General features: G+C 36.3%; 1 protein-coding gene across 2 annotated transcripts in view; it reads left to right on the top strand.

Annotated features, from left to right (window-relative positions):
• Window positions 1-20,613, top strand: part of LOC127625621 (calcium-dependent secretion activator 1-like) — a 142,355-nt gene that overhangs the window by 91,357 nt on the left and 30,385 nt on the right. The window contains exons 18-22 of one of the 2 annotated variants that reach the window (XM_052100906.1): window positions 3,177-3,200; window positions 7,027-7,133; window positions 10,334-10,490; window positions 16,106-16,247; window positions 16,586-16,738. In XM_052100906.1, coding sequence (XP_051956866.1) covers window positions 3,177-3,200; window positions 7,027-7,133; window positions 10,334-10,490; window positions 16,106-16,247; window positions 16,586-16,738 — 583 coding nt within the window. The remainder of the gene's footprint in view (window positions 1-3,176; window positions 3,201-7,026; window positions 7,134-10,333; window positions 10,491-16,105; window positions 16,248-16,585; window positions 16,739-20,613) is intronic. The other variant, XM_052100907.1, reaches the window with a different exon arrangement.

Genomic DNA, 20,613 nt, shown 5'->3' with positions numbered 1-20,613 from the left:
TTAAAAGATGATTTTGTCCTCTTTATTGTTAGTAAGCACGTTTAATACAACCTTTTAAGTCAGCACAAGCTGAATAATCGGTTAAGAGCTAATGATTAATCATTGCAATAATCACCATATAATCGTTCTAATTATCGTTTGATTTATCGGTTATCAAAATAAACATTAGTTGCAGCCCTAATTATCAATATATTTAATAATAATAATAATAATAATAATAATAATAATCTATTTTATCCCATCCAACTTCAGCTTGTTCACATATATAGCAGCTTAAATCCTGTTAAGAAGAGATGTTTACATGATTTTATCTGATTCACCAGCCTTTAGACTGCTCCCTCTCTTTTTTGAATATTTTTAGGCCCAGATTTGTTATTGTATTTTTATTTTTCATTCAGTATTAAATCTGGTTCTAGAAATGTGTAAGTAAAAATGCATTCAATTCCTATTCTCAAATCCTGGCCTCTAAGCCATATTGGTCTGCTCGATGGTTTCTTGCTGCCCTTTGTGGATCTTTGCCTCTTTCCTGTGGTTTAGCTTTTAGGTTTAGAATATTGTACAGCAGCAAATGTACTTTTCCTTTCCAGCTATTTATTGCCTTTCCAGCTCGCCCGCTTCACCTGTTTAGTGCAGAATCACTACCTTTTTACTAGCTGCATTGTCTTTATTCTCTCTCTCTTTATATCTCTCTGTCTCTCTATATTCGCTCCCTCCATTTGTGCGTTACTCTTGTTTATTGGCTTTGGTTCTTATTTGGAGCCCTTTCTTGTTGAACCAGTTTGACAAGCCAATATACAGTGCAAAGCTGGGATTGCCCACTCAAGCAACACACATTTGTGATGCTTTCTTTCATAGACATGGACAAGGACAAGCTGTGGCTCAAATACAGACGGTCTAATTGAATAATTGTTTTGATGTCAAATAATGGCCAGCTTGATTGAGCATCTTGTTTGTTTGCTCAACAATGAATTATGTTTGTGTGGAATTTACATTTATAAATTTTCTCACGATCATTTTCAGTGATAGTCCATGTCCATGAACAAATAGGTACTGCAGATACTGAAGAAAAACTCTTAGTATCTTTTTGCCAGAGAATGTTTGTGTTGTTTCCTAATGACCTTTTGTATTAACCCAAACTGACCAAAAGACATCCTTTAGATGTTTCTTTTTCAATATCTTTGAGCCCAGATGTCAGGCTTGCTGTGAATAAGCCTTAACAATCTAGCACCTGATGCTAAAAACAATCACAAACTACTGGTATTGTAGGTTTGGTTTAGCAAGGTGTTTTCTGTAGTTCTAGCCTTAAAAGGACAGTTCACCCAAAAATGAAAATTCTCTCATAATTTACTCAGCCATGCCATCTCAGATGTGTATAACTTTCTTTCTTCTGCAAAACACAAATTAAGATTTCCACTCTGTGGGTCCATAATAATCCATACTTCATAATCCAGACTCCAGTGGTTAAATCCATATCTTCAGAAGCATTATGATAGATGAGGGTGAGAAACAGGTCAATATGTAAATCCATTTGAACTAAAAATCTCCAATTTCACATTCTTTGGCATACTGAAAGTGAATGTGAAAGTGGAGGTTTATAGTAAATTTGATTGAAATATTAATCTGTTTCACACCCAAAGTGATTTCATCGCTTCAGAGGACATGTATTAAACCACTGGAGCTGTATGGTTAACTTTTATGCTGACTTTATGTGATTTTTGGAGCTTCAAATGTCTGGTCACCATTCACATGCATTGAAAGGGCCTACAAAGCTGAGATATTCATCTAAAAATCTTTGTTTGTGTTCAACAGAAGAAAGAAAGTCACACATCTGGGAATAAATAAAGAGAGAATTTTCATTTTTGGGTGAACTATCCCTTTAAACATTGCTGACTACAGAACATACAGTAACATGACTGAGTGATCCCTAATATCTCCAGGTACTTCTTCCAAAGCCACATTCTGTCCATTCTGGCCACAAAAAGGATGCCATACATGACCAGACACAGAGCAGTGTCTAAAGGCCAACTTTTGTCAGGCAACTTTGCACACAACTAATTTGGTCAGGACACTGAGCCCTTTAATGCACATGCAGCCGTTGTGCTTCTCTCTCTTTCTCTTTCTCCTCTGACCCCTTGCTCTTGCATGCACCAATCCTCTTTTATAGGGAAAAAGAGAGAAATGTATGAGCATCCTGTCTTCTGTTTGGCGTCACAAGTGATGGATTTAACCATTCGTGAGTACCCTCTCATCTGCAGCCACTCCATCACTTTACCACCACCCCTTCTACTCTTTTATGGTTTCTCATCCCGTATACAACCACACATACAAGCACATTCGCAAACGGTTATTTTTTCACACCCTCCTCTCCCTGACCCTGACCGACACGACCCTCTTCTCTTGCTTGCAGTCTGCTTGCCTTTTTCTTTAAGTGTGTTGCTTCCGTCTGTTGGATCTTAGGTTGAGTGATTCAGCCACAGGTCTTCCTGTCAGCTTTGGTCTGTTCAGTCCTTCTGAGTGTGTCAGCTTCCAAAAGTGTGTTCTTTTTGTTTTCTGCATATTCTACTGTTTGTGACTTGAATGCATTTTTACTTTGCTTTGGTGTAAGTCACTCCTCCCCACCTTTTTTGATGTGTCCTAGGTTTACACAATACTGGTCAGGTACAGTGTGAATTTATTATGTGAAGCTGATTAAAGTGACCTCCATCATGGAATCAAGAAACAAAACAGGGATTCTGACAAAGGGGTCCAAGTATGTGTACTTTGAGTCATTGTGTTTCTAACCACAAGTGTTGTACGTTTTTGTCTGTTATCCACTCCGACAGCTTTTCACTGTGCGTCTTTACTGTGATTTTTCTGTGTATGATTTTGAGTCAAACTTTTTTTGTCTGTTTTTTTGTCCAACCTAAAACAACAACTTTGTAAAAGTTTCTTTCACATAATCCACCACTTAATGATAAAGTGGATTGCAGGTCTTTCAGAATCAGACAGTTGTGAGAGACTAAAACCTTGGCCTTAAATTCCTCTTTCGCTTTCCTTTTTCCTTCTCTCTGTCTTTCTCTTTCAACTCTCACTTTTGAAACAGAATGAAAGCTAACCCTTACTTCCTTTTCTCTTTGCCTTTCTCTTCCCCTTTCCTTTCCCTCTTCCTTTCTCTTCCTTCTTCCATTTCTTTTTAGTAGAGAAATCTCAGAAGGATCCAGGTGACATTTTTTGTCTAACTCATTATTAAATACATTTTAAAACAGCCCCTTTCCCAAATCAGCAAAACATAACCAACTCATAGCATTCACATGGCACCGTTAACAGAGATAAAGATAGCCATGGGAATGTTGTGACAACGTTATTCCAGTGTCTCCAAAAGTCTACCATGCATTGCATCCAACTGAAGATGCATTTTTCCATGAGCTGGTAAGTGCTTTATGGAGCCGTTACCAGTCTATGGAACATGAAGAGTGAGTATTTCTTTAACTCAGCATTATTCATAATCTTTTTATGTCATTAAAAAATGACATAAAAGTTTTTTATAATTTTTTGGTCATTTTTAAATATGATTAAAGTGATACTCTCTCTGCGCTGTGTGTGTGTGTAATTAAAAAAAACCTCTAATGTGCTAAATGGCAATGATGATGCAAGGTTATGATTTTATTCAATCCACATCATATTGCTGATTTTGCTCCATTGGAGTAAATATGGTCACATTACCAGTGGTAACACCCTATGAAGTGATGGTTTCTGAAACCTGGACAGAAAAAAACTAAGTAAATTTAAACCACAAGCTGCAGTTCAAATCCAGATAGCTAATGGACAGATTTAGAAACCCTCCCTTTCATTAAAAGAATATTCCAGGTTCAGTACAAGTAAAGCTCAATCGACAGCATTCAGGCATAAATGTAAGCGCAGCGTAGTTCTAGCGGGAAGACTAGCAGCTGTACATCATCGCACCATTATCTGGGTAATTCCTAGCCAATCACATGTAAGCTGTTGCTTTATAAGTCTGCTCACAATCTATCACATTGATGTTTCAGTGTGCTAACACGACAACCTCCACCACCCCACCACCACCAGTTGAGTCCTGTCCTGCTTGTGGGTAGGCTCCTTGCCCCTGCCTCCTATATCTGGCAGGATATGAAGGTTCCGATTTCAACTTCTTCGGACCGCCAGACGGGTCTACACCAAAGAGAGACATTACCTTTCTGTTTTATATTCATCAAATAAATATAATCTTAAATCTCACTCAAGTCTGCAAGTCTACCTGATAGAATGTTGATTACAAAAAAAAATTCGACTCAACCTTCCTTTTCTTTAAAAAAAAAAGCAAAAATAGTGGTTACATTGAGGCACTTACAACTGAAGTGAATAGTGGCAAATTTTTGCTGGGTTTAATGACAGTGAATGACAGAATTTTATAAAAGAATTTACAATAGTTCTTCTGTATAATTGAAGCTGTAAAAAGCTGTAAAGTTGTTTAAATCGTAATTTTTACAGCCGTTTAGGGTTTGTTGACATTACATCATCATGGCAACAAAGTTGTAAAATTGGTTATGATTTTACACAGAAATGGTTAGTATGTTGTTACAGGGCATAGGGCGGGCCGGGTCGTGATTCCACACACCTGGCCCCTAATTAGGCTAATCAAGCCTCAGAGAGGGATAAAGGCCTGCTGGTGACTGCAGTCGGACAGAGAGAGATTTACAGCTGTCCGACACCTTTGTATGTTTGTCTTTTTGATTCAGTTTTATATTAAAACTATTATTTATATTGTCGAGCCGTTTCTCACCTCCTCTTTTCTGGATTCACCACCAATGTAAAGGAATTAATGGCAAGGAGGAAGCGAGAACCAGCTTGAAAATATAAATAATAGTTTTTATATAAAACTGAAACAAAAAGACAAACATACAAAGGTGTCAGACAGCTGTCCGTAAATCTCTCTCTCTGTCCGACTGCAGTCACCAGTCGGCCTTTATCCCTCTCTGAGGCTTGATTAGCCTGATTAGGGGCCAGGTGTGTGGAATCACGTCCCGGCCCACCCTCCACCCTGTCACATAAGTTTTTTTTTATCACACTAATATCAAGTTAACGCACATATTGTTAATGTCTTGTGGCTATTCTTTTGAAACAGTGAGTATTTTAACATTTATGGATTGGCCCCATTCACATTCCACTTCCAAATTTATGCTTTTTTTAAAGAAAAGAAGGGACAAGTCAAAACTAATTTTTGTGGTAATAAATATTATGCCACAAATACTGTCGAATGAGCTTAACTTGTATTGAACCCGGAATATTCCTTTAAGGCCTAAAATGTCTTGAATCAGGCAAATCAGGTATTTAAATTTTTGTTTGTGTACACAAAAGAAAGTTTCCTGATGTTTTGGAACATAATACAAAGATAAAAAATGCTAATGAAAAATTCTTCCCTTTGATATTGAAGTACCTGATATTGCACTACATGACATTTCTCCGACAAAATGTTAAAAACCCTGCATGGACAGTAATCCTTAATTGACCATAAATGTGACTTTTTTTAAACACGATTGTACCAAAGGAGCAGAAGATGACTGAGATACAATTTAAGGAGAGGTCAGAGGGTTAACTCACAATCAGGGGCCGTGTGATTTGACTTTAGTGATGAAGGCACTGTTGACTGAGAGGAGGGTGTAACTCTTCCAAATGATGTTAATTTTGTTTTGATATTCATCACTTCATCACTTATTCATCAAAAGCAAAGATATTTCTTCGTCTTTGTGTTCCTCCTTCGAAGTGCCAAATAATGACGCTCTGAAAGACCTCAAAAACAGGCACAGCATAAATAATTCTTTGACAATTATTTGTTCAAAGCTGACAACAGCCAAGCAGTTTTTGCAATTTATCTAGGCAAACAAATCTGATGTGTAGTCTACAAAAAATACAGACACTCTCCTAATATTTCGAAATGGTGTCCAAACACCCTCTCAGCCAATACTGAAGCTATATAGTTTGTATATAAAAAAGTGTATACATGCACCACGGTCTCATCAATGTGTGTTTACTTTGCAGTCCCATCTTTAGCCAACAGTACGCCACTTGAACTGTTTGCTTCACATTTTATGTTCTGTTGTGTATTCATCATGCTAAAAAACATAGAACATATTTCCATATTCACCACAGCCCCCTATTTAGTCCTTAAAAGTAGTTATTTAATGTCAGAATATTTGTTCTTTAAACTTTACTCTGGAAGCTGAAGAGACGTTTCCTGTTTGAATTACTTCTGTCGTTCTTCGCGTCATCAGCTGACAGAAGACATCTTTTAAGTGGTGAAGATGAGATAGACGATGAAGGGTACATTATAAGTATGACATGTTTTAATGAAGTGAAAGTGTATTGACAGAGAGAGAGAGAGAGAGAGAGAGAGAGAAAGAGAGAGAGAGGTAGGAAATGAGATGACACCACTTCCTGCATGTGCTGAACATTATGCATGATGACTTTAACATACTGTATTTATTATAATTTTTTTTTTTATCCTATTTTTCCTCAGTTCCTTGGTTTGACTCATTATACTTGCATTGCTCTTTATTGACTCATTATGGTTCATGTCTGCAGAGCTGAGTGTTGACAGAGTGTCAAGATTATGTTAAGTTGTTAACTAAGACAGCAGAGTTGATATATGCAGTTGCTAATTTGTGGTTCATTAAATCATTTCCCGCCCCAGAGATTGCATTTATGAAATTCTAATTTAAATGTAGAACTTAATCGGGAACTTTAGCTTTCCTCCTCTGTAATTAGAATTTTAATCAAATAATTTTTTGTCCTTTATAGCACTTATGCTTGTGATTTGACATTTGTTGTATAAGGCTTAAAATAAAGCTTTAGCCAATTACAAGCATTAAGATATTAGATATATTTTCTGTATTGCACTAAATGGTAGACTTATTTACACATTAAGTTTAAATATCCCAGTGCAGCGAAATTGCATAAAAAAAGCAGCAAGTATGTGTGTGTTTGTCTGTCTGACTGTGTGTCCAGATTAATCGTTTTACCTTTGTGCCGCAGAAAATGTAGGGCGCTTAGTCACACCTGCTAAAAAGCTTGAGGACACACTCCGTCTGGCCGAGTTGGTCATAGAGGTGCTTCAGCAGAATGAGGAACATCATGCAGAGGTGAGTGTGCCAGAGATATTGTGAAAGACATTTTACATGCCTCAATAAATACGAGCATGCAAAGAAACAAGTTTACATAACATATCAGGCAAACATTTGTATGATGCGAACAATGCTTCTAGAATAATAAGACACAACTCTTAAAAACATGAACATTTTGACACCACTAAACCGCCCCCGAAATGGCCTCTAGCACTTTTTGTAGCATTTCCCTTTAGAGCATCTTTCAACGTCTTGACCGTAGAGTATATATGTGTTCTGTTTTTTTTTTTATTATTGTTATGTGCTCCACAGGCTACAGGGCCACCAATGGGAGGTCAGGCGGTACAGTATTTCAGACTTTTTAGTTTTTCCTGAATGCCTGCCTCATGATCTGGCCTGCCCTGAAAAAGGCATTACATGGGCATAGCAAACCAGGAGTCAGGCACTTGCAGGGTCTGGGTTTTTAAATTTCAGTTTGGTTAATTCTGAAGTTCTGAGATTCAGAATTAAGTTCATTTGGAGTTATTTGTTCCTTTTTTTTTAATCCATGATACTGGGGCCATATCATAATGAGATCAAATTACTTAGATAGATAGATAGATAGATAGATAGATAGATAGATAGATAGATAGATAGATAGATAGATAGATAGATAGATAGACTGATTGATAGACTGATTGATAGACAGACAGACAGACAGACAGACAGACAGACAGACAGACAGACAGACAGACAGACAGACAGACAGACAGACAGACAGACAGACAGACAGACAGATAGATAGATAGATAGATAGATAGATAGATAGATAGATAGATAGATAGATAGATAGATAGATAGATAGATAGATAGATAGAAAGAATTAAAATTCAAACTGAAATGAACTCGAAGGGAGTCAGTTCTTAAATTCAGAATTCATCCCAACTCTGTTAGATAGATTTAGTGCAGAATTGACTATTAAACTTCAGAATTGGCTAAACTGAAATTACTGTCTTATGGCATGAGTGCATTACAGTTTTTAGACACCATAGTCAATGGGCAAAATTACTAAGAAGTGATTTTTGCATTTGTGTGAAATATTACATTTATATAAATATAAATTACATTGTTAATTTCAAGTCTGTTATTACAACAGACTTTAGGTTTAAAGTTTAGTTTAGTTTAGTTCAGTTCAGTTCAGTTCTGTCCTGTCCCATCCTGTTCCATTTCAATACTGTTATTCCAACAGACTTTTTGTTTTGTGTATTGTTTTGTTTATTAAAATACTATTTACACTTCTGCTGTCAGTTTTACTAATGCATTTAACACACGCAAAACCATTCTTAACCAGACACCTAAAATGCATGGGATTGCTTGAGGTATTTTATGAAGTGCATTCATTAATCACGTCACAGAATGTGCATGTTCAAATGTAAACATGTACAAGATATTCATGCACAATACAATTCAATCAATCTGGCAGATGGTGTTGAATTTTTATAGCATCTGTAACAATTACATAGAGTTTGAAAACTAAATTCCAGAATCATTACATGTGTACTGAACTGTTTTAAGCAAAACACTTATTACTATTCTTTTAATCCTTTTGATCAAGATTCACTGTCAAATTTCTTTTCACTCTTGACTGTTTTCATATGTGTATAATGGTTTTCAATTTGCATCTTTAAATATAATATTGAAATATTTATGATGATGACGTACTCATACCAAGACATAGGTACAAGAAAATCTCATTGTAACTCTCGTTGTTTTTCATTACTTGTTTGTTGGCTGGGAAACGTTGGACAGGGTAAAGAGGTATGTAGACCCTAGAGCCCCCTTCCATGTGCATGACACAACACTCCTGCACCATGGATGGAGGGAGTTCCTCCTCTTCCTCTTAATCTTTACCCTGCATCTCTGCCTGGACACCCCATCATTTCCCTGGTTAACTGTCCCTCTGGAGCGTTGAGCAAGTGGCTTGTGTTTTCGCAAGCATGAGGATTAAAGTGCTTCACCTGTAGAGGCAGTCCTCATAAACCTCAATGAAAATGAGACTGGTCTCATTTTCACCCTTGCACAACCCCAATAAACTCCAAACTCTCCTCTGTTCTGTGTCCTCCAGCTTGGTATGGTCTGCTAGCTTCACTTACCAGCTGTAGCTACAAATATTCAAGCCTTTTTATAAATGCAGTTTCTGTATGTTTTGATGGTGTTGCAAGAAAGTCGAACTGCAGTACTGATCTCAAGCATACTGGTATGGAAGTTTTGTTTGATTGGTCAATGACAAGAGCATGCTTTTTAAAGGAATAGTTTACTCAAAACATTTTGTCATCATTTACTCACCCTAATGTCATCCCAAACCCCTGTGCTGTTTTTCTATGGAGGATAAAATGAGAAATATTTGAAAAATATATACGCAGCTCTTGCCTTTAAGTACAATTCATAGGGACTTTGGCATCAAGCTTCATCAGTTAATGTAACAAGGTGACTCATGTTGCGTTCAGTTGCTACACATGTGGGAAGCAATGTTATTTTGGTGTCAGTGATGTTAATTTTTCATTTTTTAAAGCTTTGACAGAGGTTAAGATTATAAGTAAATAACAACTTAACTCGCACTGGTCATTATTATCTGTTGTTGTATAGCAAAAGCTGCATTAGTAAATAATGACATAATTTTATTCTTGGGGTGAACTATTCCTTTCAGGAGAGAAATCCATGATGTACATTTTCTATTCATTGAACATGTTTTTATGGACTAAATGTGCAAAAAAAACAGCAGGGCAATTGGATCAGCAGCTGAAATCTCACTTGATTGTCATTACAGAAGACGGTGTGATATTGCACCAGTGCTCATCAAATTATTATGTTGTTGAGCTGATAAATAATACTGACAAACTGAGATTGTTCTGCTAATCACAGCGACTGCTGCTTGCTGGGAATATTTCTGGGACAAGGGCGTAAATTCCTATGCATGGATTTATGGGGCATGAAATAACCTCATGACACTCCACAGACCCAATAATAATGAAATCATAAAATTTCACCCCTGTTCGCTGCAACAGAATGTGTCTCATATGTGTAAATATCAGTGCTGTTCAGGAGTCTCTGGAGACCACAGTGTGATTTTTAAAAAGTAGCTAAGATAACTGCCCTTAAATATTGCAAGAAAGCTGATCCTTAATGCATATCTTTATATTACACAACTGATTGCCCATTTTTTGTCTTTCTCATTGCAGGCATTTGCATGGTGGTCAGATCTGATGGTTGAACATGCTGAGACGTTTCTGTCTCTCTATGCTGTGGACATGGATGCAGCACTGGAGGTCCAACCCCCAGACAGCTGGGACAGCTTCCCACTCTTTCAGCTGCTCAATGACTTCATGCGCACTGACTGTGAGCATTTTACAAGAATATGTTTTTCTGTACTGAGCCATTTTAGGTATATTCCAGGTTAAATACAAGATAACCAATAGCATTTGTGCCCCCTAGACCTTCAATGTAAATGCATTGCTGTCAACGTTTTGCAACACAGTTTTACAAACTGAAATAGAAGTCAAAATTACGAGTCAATTACTACAGTAAATTTTTTCAATCTTAAGTTGTATTTTACCTGGTAAATTCATTTTAATGCAAAATATTAAACAAAAATGTAAAGTAAATTATGATTTAAAAATATTTGCAATAGTAAAGGAAAGCAGCTTGATTTTCTGAGCAAAGGAGTTTCGTGCATATATTTTTCAGCCCATATTTATTTCATTATAAATTGGAAAAACTTCAGAATAAGGTTGTGATTGTTAAAATTAGATAACAAAATTAGTTAACATGAACTAACAATGAACAATACTTTTACAGCATGTATTAATCTTGGCTAATGTAAATATTTCAGCATATACCAATACATTTCTAAAATCAAAAGTTGTATATGTTAACATTAGTTATTAATTATGAACTAACAATGAACAATTGTATTTTAATAAGATAATTAAACAAGATTAATAAATGCTGTAAAAAATATATTGTTCATCATCCATTGTTAATGCATGATAACTAATGTATTTACTAATGTTACCAAATGGAACCTTATTGTAAAGTGTTAACAATATATTCTCAATGATTTGTCGGAACATAAAAGTTAAAGCGAGCTAAATATATTTGTTGACAAAAAATCTATTTGTGACTAATATTATTATTAGTAATTTTTGATTGTAATAGGCTAATCATCAACTGCATCTTCATTCTCATGATAAACTTATGGCTTTGGAAATTGTTGACCATATCCTCAATCTACACATGCTGTTGTTGTGCAATTTTGCAAGGAAAGCATATTACATGCCTACAGTAATTTATGTAAATTAAGTTACAACAAAGCAGGACTCTAAGGGACTATATAGAATAATTAAGGGCCAAATAATATAACCTGTAGGGGTTCAAACCAACTCATTAAATGTAAACAGTTTGCTCAAGACCTTATCACGTCTCTAATGAACTGAAGTCAATGGGGTGCTGTCCATGGTGCTAAAGCCACATTGTCATGGGCTGCAGTGACTAATTATCCTAGTGGCATTCTTTGTGCAGCTTGACAGGTTGTTGTCTGGTAACCTATTCTTAATTAACCAATAAAATTAGACATAATTTTTTTTTCTTCCATTCAAAATTTGCTCTGAAAAAGCTATGACAGCTGTAACTAAAATTTCTGGCAAGTGACCATGGTATACGTGGGATAATCCACGGCTCTTCGCCTCCACGTTATGCATTTAAAATTGTTTAAGGTCACCTAGCCGTGGACTATCCCTTACATACAGTTGAATTCCAAAGTTTACATAAACTTAGGTTGAAGTCATTACATCAAATTTTTTAAACACTCCACAGATTTAATATTAGCAAACTATAGTTTTGGCAAGTTGTTTAGGACATCTACTTTGTGCATGACATATGTAATTGTTCCTACAATTGTTTACAGACAGATTGTTTCACTTTTAATTGACTATATTACAATTCCAGTGGGTCAGACGTTTACATACACTAAGTTAACTGTGCCTTCAAGCAGCTTGGAAAATTCCAGAAAATGATGACAAGCCTTTAGATAATTAGCTAATTAGCTTCTGATAGGAGGTGTATGGAATTGGAGATGTACCTGTGGATGTATTTTAAGGCCTACCTTCAAACTCAGTAACTCTTTGCTTGACATCTTTGGAAAATCAAAAGAAATCAGCCAAGACTGGAAATTCTGGAATTCCGGACATCCACTGGTCTGCTTCATACTTGGGAGCAATTTTCAAACACCTGAAGGTACCACATTCATCTGCACAAACAATAGTATGCAAGAATAAACAGCATGGGACCATGCAGCCTTCATACCACTCAGAAAGGAGACGCATTCTGTCTCTTAGAGCTTAATGCAGTTTGGTGCGATTTATTTATTGCTTCATTTTTTTCCACATGATCTGTCACTGAAAATGACGGCAAAATGCTGCACCTGTAGAATAGGACATACTGATTTGCAAAATCATGCACGTTTATAAATTGATGCAGCATTTTTGCAGCAGTTCACAAAATGCAGGAATTTTTGTATTTGCTGGGATTCAAAGATATCTGCTTGCCAATTTACAGTATTAGTCTTAAATATTCAATTGAGCAGGGGTGTGCAATTATTTTGGTACGAGGCCACATCAGCCATTAAGTAGAACATGGAAGAGAGAAGATAAAAAGTTCTGCATATTTGTATCTTTTAAGCCCAGAAGTAGAAGTGCACTCATGCATTCAATGAATGATGCACAATTGTGTATACAGATTAATGGAACCATTCTGCGATTGCATTCTGCATAGTTTTGCTGCTATTTGTGTTAGTAAAACTGATTAAAGGCTGAATAAAATTATTGATTATTTTATCATACTTCAATGCAGTGGTACTTTAGTATTCAATTTAACACTCTAAATCAGTCTGGTTTAATAGTAATATAAAATATTTGGAAATGATAGATTCTTAAAGCTTATTTTAACGTTTGCCGCATAATGGATAAAGTTGTTTTATTCTAAAAACATTATCAACCCATTTACACGGGGCAGTGGTGGCTCAGTGGTTGAGGCTTAGGGTTACTGACCAGAAGGTCGGGGGTTCAAGCCCCAGTACCACCAAAATGCCACTGTTGGGCCCTTGAGCAAGGCCCTTAACTCCAGGTTGCTCTGGGGGGATTTTCCCTGTAATAAGTGCACTGTAAGTCGCTTTGGATAAAAGCGTCTGCCAAATGCATAAATGTAAATGTAAATGTAAATTTACACGCTCATGGGTTATGATATGGGTCTTGTCAATGGTTTGTTTGGCATCCCATTCAGCACACAACTGAATAAAACAGGCTGCATGACACTGATAAATGATTACTGCCAGAGTAACATTCGCATACAGGTGTGAGGGACTTCAGCATTTCACAAATAACAAACTATTCCTCTCTCGCTTGGTTTTGCTCACGTGTCCCCTCCTTGTGTGAATGATGCGAAGATCTACTGGGATTTTACTAAAGTTCATAACTGAAAATGTTCGATCGCTGACTTGCCACTAAACAGCACACGCAGCCTCATGATTGGACACGTATTGTCTGCATAATATCGCACTATTGAGTGCCAAGCTTCTTTTTTTTCCCAAAGAGGAGAGAGAAAGCACGCACACTTGAATGCATGGTTGCCAGATTGCATAAAATACGTATGACATTAGGCAAAATATTTCCAATTTGTGGAAGTACAAATCTGTGATCGGTGTGTTGAATCTATTATCTGGCAACCCTGAACATATTAATAAAGTTCATGATAAATCGACCTATGGGCAGGAGTTTGCCCTGGTTTGCTCAAAGTTTCTTAGCACCCTCAAGCACCCCCGTAGAAACAACTTGGACATCCACAAGTCTGGGTCATCCTTGGGAGCAATTTCCAAATGCCTGAAAGTACCACGTTCATCTGTACAAACAATAGTACGCAAGTAAAAACACCATGGGACCACACAGCCATCTAACCACTCATGAAGGAGACGCATTCACATACTAGTCCTAGTAAATGGTAAATGGTCTGCACTTATATAGCGCCTTTTTAACTTTAAAGGTATTCAAAGTGCTTTACACTGTGACACATTCACCCATTCATACACCAATGGCGGCTGAGCTGCCATGCAAGGCACTAGCCTGCCATTGGGAGCAACTTGGTGTTCAGTGTCTTGCCCAAGGACAAGTTATTCGAACCACCAATCCCGCGATTAGTGGCCATCCAGCTCTACCAACTGAGCCACAGCCGCCCCTCTTTTTCCACCTCTAGTCTCCTAGAGATGAATGTAGTTTGGTGCGAAAAGTGAAAATCAATCCCAGAACAACAGCAAAGGACTTTGTGAAGATGCTGGAGGATACAGGTAGACGAGTATCTATATCCACAGTAAATCGAGCCCTATATCTATAGGCTGCTCAGCAAGGAAGAAGCCAACGCTCCAAAACCTTCATTAAAAAGCTAGACTACAGTTTGAAAGTGCACATGTGGACAAGGATCTTACTTTTTTTAGGATCTTACTATCCTACTGCTTTTCTACTGCATATATCTTTTCAAGTGTTCCCATTTCTCTCTCACTCCCTCATGTGCTTTTTCTAGTTTTTGCTCTCCCAGCAGAATATATATATATATATATGTATGTATGTATGTATGTATGTATGTATGTATGTATGTATGTATGTATGTATGTATGTATGTATGTATGTATGTATGTATGTATGTATGTATATATATATATATATATACATACATACATACACACACACACACCGATCAGCCACATCATTAAAATCACCTGCTGAGATGCTATTCTTCTCACCACAATTGTACAGAGCGGTTATCTGTGTTATCATAGACTTTGTTTGTTCGAACCAGTCTGGCCATTCTCTGTTGATCTCTCTCATCAACAAGGCATTTCTGTCCACAGAACTGCTGCTCACTGGAAGTTTTTTGCCGTGTTAGCACACTGAAACAGCAATGTGATAGATTGTGAGCAGACTTATAAAGCAATGGCTTACATGCGATTGGCTAGGAATTACCCAGCTAATGGTGTGATGATGAACAGCTGCTAGTCTTCCCGCTAGAACTACGCTGCCCTTACAGTCCAGTGACCTTGAGGCGAGGCTCGGACTATCATACTTACATTGCTATTTAAAACATGTAACCTTCCATTTGGAAAACAATCCTATTTGCATACTTGTATACGAGATACTGTCATATTATTTATGTAATAACTGCTTAAATTAACAGTTTCAAATGATTCCTAATAGGTTCATTCTCTTGAAACAGAAACTGCTAAGATTGTAATTTATAGAGGGTATTTTATGCAGTATTCCAGCAGAAAAAGACCAAGCCAAACTTTTTATTAGAGAGCTCTTCTCAACACAAAATACACACACTAATGTAAATCAACTGCTCTAACACTAGATACAGACACACATAACAACACCCTCTGGTCCTCTCACACCAGCATACTCCCACAAACACAAGCAAACACCAACAACCCACAGCCTACAGCGTGCACTAGATCTGTGGAATAGGACATTCAACATGGAAGGTCACTATCGTCCTTTGCCTGTAGCACTGGGCTAGGCATGAAATAGCCTTAACACCAGACAGGCGCTAAAACAGATGCCATTCATGCTGCTAATGATGTCTAAAACAGAGAAAACTGGAGACCCCACTGCCCTGGCCATTCACTTGCGGACAAACACAACAAAGTGTACAACCTCCGCCGCTCAAGTGGCTAATTGGAACAGAGCGATCGGGGAAGCAAACAAACATAGCACCTACTGTGTATGATAGACCTTGAGTACAGTAAGGGAGAGAGAGAGAGTGAGAGAGGGATGAGTGTCTCTTATCACTAGTCACCAAAACACAACACACAATTCCATCATCATTCTTTCAGATTCGTTGTGCATTTACTTCTATTATTGTATTTCAGCATTCATTCACTATTCTCTCTCTCTTTCCTACTTTCTCAGATAATTTGTGTAATGGGAAGTTCCATAAGCACCTGCAAGACTTGTTCGCCCCTCTGGTGGTGAGGTATGTGGATCTAATGGAGTCCTCTATAGCTCAGTCTATACACAGAGGATTTGAACGAGAGTCTTGGGAACCTGTCAAGTAAGATATTTTTTATTTTTTTTATTATTATGTCTTTTGAATGTTGATTGTGCAAAGGTTTGACTGTAAGAATGTATAACTAATGCCATCAACATGCACTTTAGCAAAAATGCTTTGTGTGTATTTTCTCTTAAAATCAGATCCAAATTGGTGATGATATGATTCACAATTCCCCTCTCATTTGCACATTTGCACCTCTACAATCACATCTTTTTCCTATCTCTGAATTAATTCCTCATCTTGCACTCTAAATCCTGTTTTTTCTTCATCACCCCAAATTCATCTGTGTATCTGCATCATATCAGCCTTTTTTTTCTGTGTTTATTCTCTTTCCACAGGAGTTTAACAAGTAATCTTCCCAGTGTCAACCTACCAAACGTGAATCTACAAATGCCTAAAGTACCAAATCTACCAGTGTCAGTTAATCTGCTGGCAATGCAAATGCCTAGCTTTTCCACCCCCAACTGGATGCCGGGTTTATCAGAAACAGAGTGTGTACTGAGTCTGTACTGGATTCTAATACATGCATGTGTGGCCTTAGCATGAACATATCAGGATTAGTACATATTAAATTCAATAAGGAATTACTCCCAATCAAGAGCATACAGATTTAATTCAAACAACATAACTGAGAAAAACCTTTTGCTTTAATTATTATTATTATTTTATCTTAAAACGATGCCTCTAAGTTAGTGTTGGGAAGTCTGATTCATTTTAGCGAATCGGTTCTTTAAAACAGTTTGTTTCATTAAACCGGTTAACCTTTTTTATTTCAAATCGAGCTATCACTAAATGGTTCCCAGAAGTCTAAATCTTATTTTTGTCACAGTAATAATCACAGCATTTTCACTATTATATTGTGTCAATAATATATTGTGTCAAATGTATTTAATTGTTTCCATTTTGCCATTTTTTCCATTTTGCTAGCAAAATTGTTCCCATTTTACAGTTTTACTCCAAAACAAAATCATTCCATACATTTTGGCGACCTGCCAAAGCTTGGAGAATTGGTTCGATTGAATTATTAAAAATAATCGTTTCAACAAAATTATTCATCACTATCTAAGTTTTCAAATGCTTTGGATTTGCTAGGATTTCAGCATACATTTACATTTCTAAAATCTGATGTAATATTAATTCAAATCATGTATAAATCGTACCATGAATAAATATGTCCCATTTAAATCATCACACAACATTGTGAAATGCCATATATTTCTGTTGAGCAAACAGTTTTTTCTTCTCTCCCCTGTTTAACCTAATCTGTTGTTTATTTACTATGTTTTGGAACATGTACATGTGTAACAATGCACATCAGGGGATAACAAAGACAAACAGATGCCTTGACATTCTGTCATAGATAAACTGAGACTTTGCAAGAGCCCAATATCCTTAAGGTTCACAGGATTTATCCAGTTTATTTTATTTTGGTCAATAGAGATATGGCAATGTAAAATATTATATCTGTTGCTGTAAGTTAAATATGTAGATTAAGCAGCATTTTGTACATAAATCCATGTAATTCCAAGGGGTTCAAAAACTTTTTCTCAAAACTATACAAATAGAATCCACAATTTTCTAACACGTGTAGAAGTTTTCTTCTTACTAATTGCATATGAATTCAGCTTTTATTGTTAAGGAGTTGACAGAGGTGAGCCAAGGGAATTTTATTATATATTTAGATATAATAATTAAAAACAGATTCTCTAAACCTGAGGATATTGCCATTATCCAAATAAGAGTGAAATAACTTGTGAAAAAAACAAAACAACTTGCGCACACATACACACTTATACATCCTGAATGACACTTCATGTAAACATTCCATGTCTAAGGTGTAATGGCAGGTAAACACCAAAGCTTGACAAAACTAGCTGAAGCCAAATCACTACACACAAAAACAAAATGTGTATCTTAAAGGGATAGTTAACCCACAAATTAAGCACAACCCCATATGTATAACTTTCTTCCATGGAACACAAAATTAAATGTTGGGTAGAATGTCCATACAACGAATGTGAATGGTAACTGGAACAGTCCCTAACATACTGCCTCTACACCTCCATTTGCATTCCATGGAAGAAAGAAAGTTATCCGGGTTTGGAATAACATTACAGTAATGTTGACAGATCTTTCAGTTTTGGGTGTACTAGCTATTTAAAAAGACCTTAGACCTATAATTTTTCAATTTCAGTTATGTCATTGCTAAGGCCACAGCATGGAAAAAACCCATAGAGAATCTTTACCCCTAAGCATGTTGAAGGGTTGGATGATACAAATACCATGCTATAGAAACATGTTTGGGATTTGATCAACCTGGTCTCATGGAATTACGATACTACACCTAACTTTTCGCAAAAGGATTTTTGTGGCCTGTTGTACGTATCGAAGCAGTTACCTGGTGAAATAAACACTAGAGGCACTATAACAAAAATGTCTTTTATTCCCTTTCACATAAATCTGAAGTAAAACGGCAGATTATCAGTTTATAAACACGTAATTTTTGTTTTATGACTTGTAAGGCGATAGACGTTTGCAGTACATAACCATCTACATTTACAAGCTTGTTCAAGTGAGACCAAATTTTGATATAGCTCAACTGACAGAGTGTTGCACTTGCAATGCAAAAGGATACCAGTCATGGAGAGCATGCGAGTTGACACGTGAGACGAAAGTCTCATAGAAGCACCACAAAATGATGTGGTTGCCTCAGCAGTAGGGATGTGCCCGAAGCCGAATACCTTATTTGGAAATGCACCAATTATGACTTAAAAACGGATTCGTCCAAATAACATAACAAATATTTGTATGACTGATTATCCAAGAGGCACACGAATAAAGTGACATTTTAAATAACATATACAAAATTACAAATAATTTATGAATCTGTGCAGCCAATATTTCTAAAGTGTAAACCTTCTGAATGAAAATGCGCACGTTGTGATTTCAGATCGAATGCCGCGGTCTCAACTCCATTTGCAGGCTCTCTTAATTGTGTGCATCTGGATTTTGTCAAGTGTAACATTATCTAAGATACGATCATATACACGTTCTACTTGAAATGTCTATGTTAATGTATCACACGATTCACATAATTGGCATGTATTCATTTATAGTCTAACCCTGATTGCAATGTTAAATTCCTGACCTGAAGTAGTTTAACTTCGGGGCTCGTCTATCTGTCTCTTAAAGTTGACCACATTTATATCCATATCAGCAATTAAGGTTATTGACTGGTTTAGACTTTATTCTGAAAAAAAGTTCAGATTTTCCATAGAGTATTCATTTATTAGGAATATTCCTCCTTATGTAAAACAAAGAAATTATTTTACAATTATTATTAATATTATTTAACTAAATAATGGTGTCTTATAAAAATTCCTGATAGATGTATGGAGCTTTCAAATGTTTGTTGGCTATATTGATATTATTTTAATTTCCTTTAATGTTTGAATTTATATTTATTATTCACTGCAAAATGTGTGCTTGACATTTCACATTTTGCTTGACACCTCCTGCCTTCAGAATAACGTTGTTATACATGCACAGACAAACGAAAATTCAGTTTCATGCAGATATTAATATCAGAAATACCAGGAGAAACCACAGTTAACAACATATTCCACAGTTAATGTAGCCAACAAATGCATCTTCATCTGATAAGAAAAATTTTATATTTTTTAAACAATAGTTGTATAATAATAATAATAATGATGATTATTATTATTATTATTATTATTATTATTATTATTATTAGGCTATCATTATGAAAAGGCATATACAAGGCATATTATTTATTAACATATAATTAATAATTATTTATTGACAGAAACTATAAATAAGAGTGATATTTAAAAATTGGCATTTCATTTTGTTTTGACACTCTTCCAGTTTAAGCTCCACCCACATTTGGTTTAAGACAGATACAGATAATTTTGTCATATGAACCGATACAGATACAAATACAGATAATGGCATCGCTCCACACCCCTACTCAGCACTATTAGGTAGATTTAGTTTTAAGGTTTAGGGTAGGGCGGTAGATTTTGTTGATTTAAAATTCGATACAATATGAACCTTCAAAACCTCATCAGCTGGAGAAAATTGAACTTGCTTTAGGCGCCACACAGTGTGTATTTCACCTCGTAACTGCCACAATACATGTAATGAACAAGGTAATATTGTTTTGAAAAAATTTGGCATGAGATCAGGCAGGGTTTGATAGCTAAGCATTTAAAGTGAAGTGTGTCATTTTTATGCCACTAGCGGCACCAAAGAGAATAGCAATAATAATAACTGTTTTCAAAACAACGTTCGGCCTAGTCGGGTCACTCAAACAAACAGATTGCAGTTCTGTTTGGTGCTG

This window comes from Xyrauchen texanus, chromosome 32, assembly GCF_025860055.1.
Source record: "Xyrauchen texanus isolate HMW12.3.18 chromosome 32, RBS_HiC_50CHRs, whole genome shotgun sequence".
NCBI lineage: Eukaryota > Metazoa > Chordata > Actinopteri > Cypriniformes > Catostomidae > Xyrauchen > Xyrauchen texanus.
The sequence above is the reverse complement of the archived record's forward strand: the minus strand, read 5'-3'. Positions and strand labels throughout refer to the sequence as shown.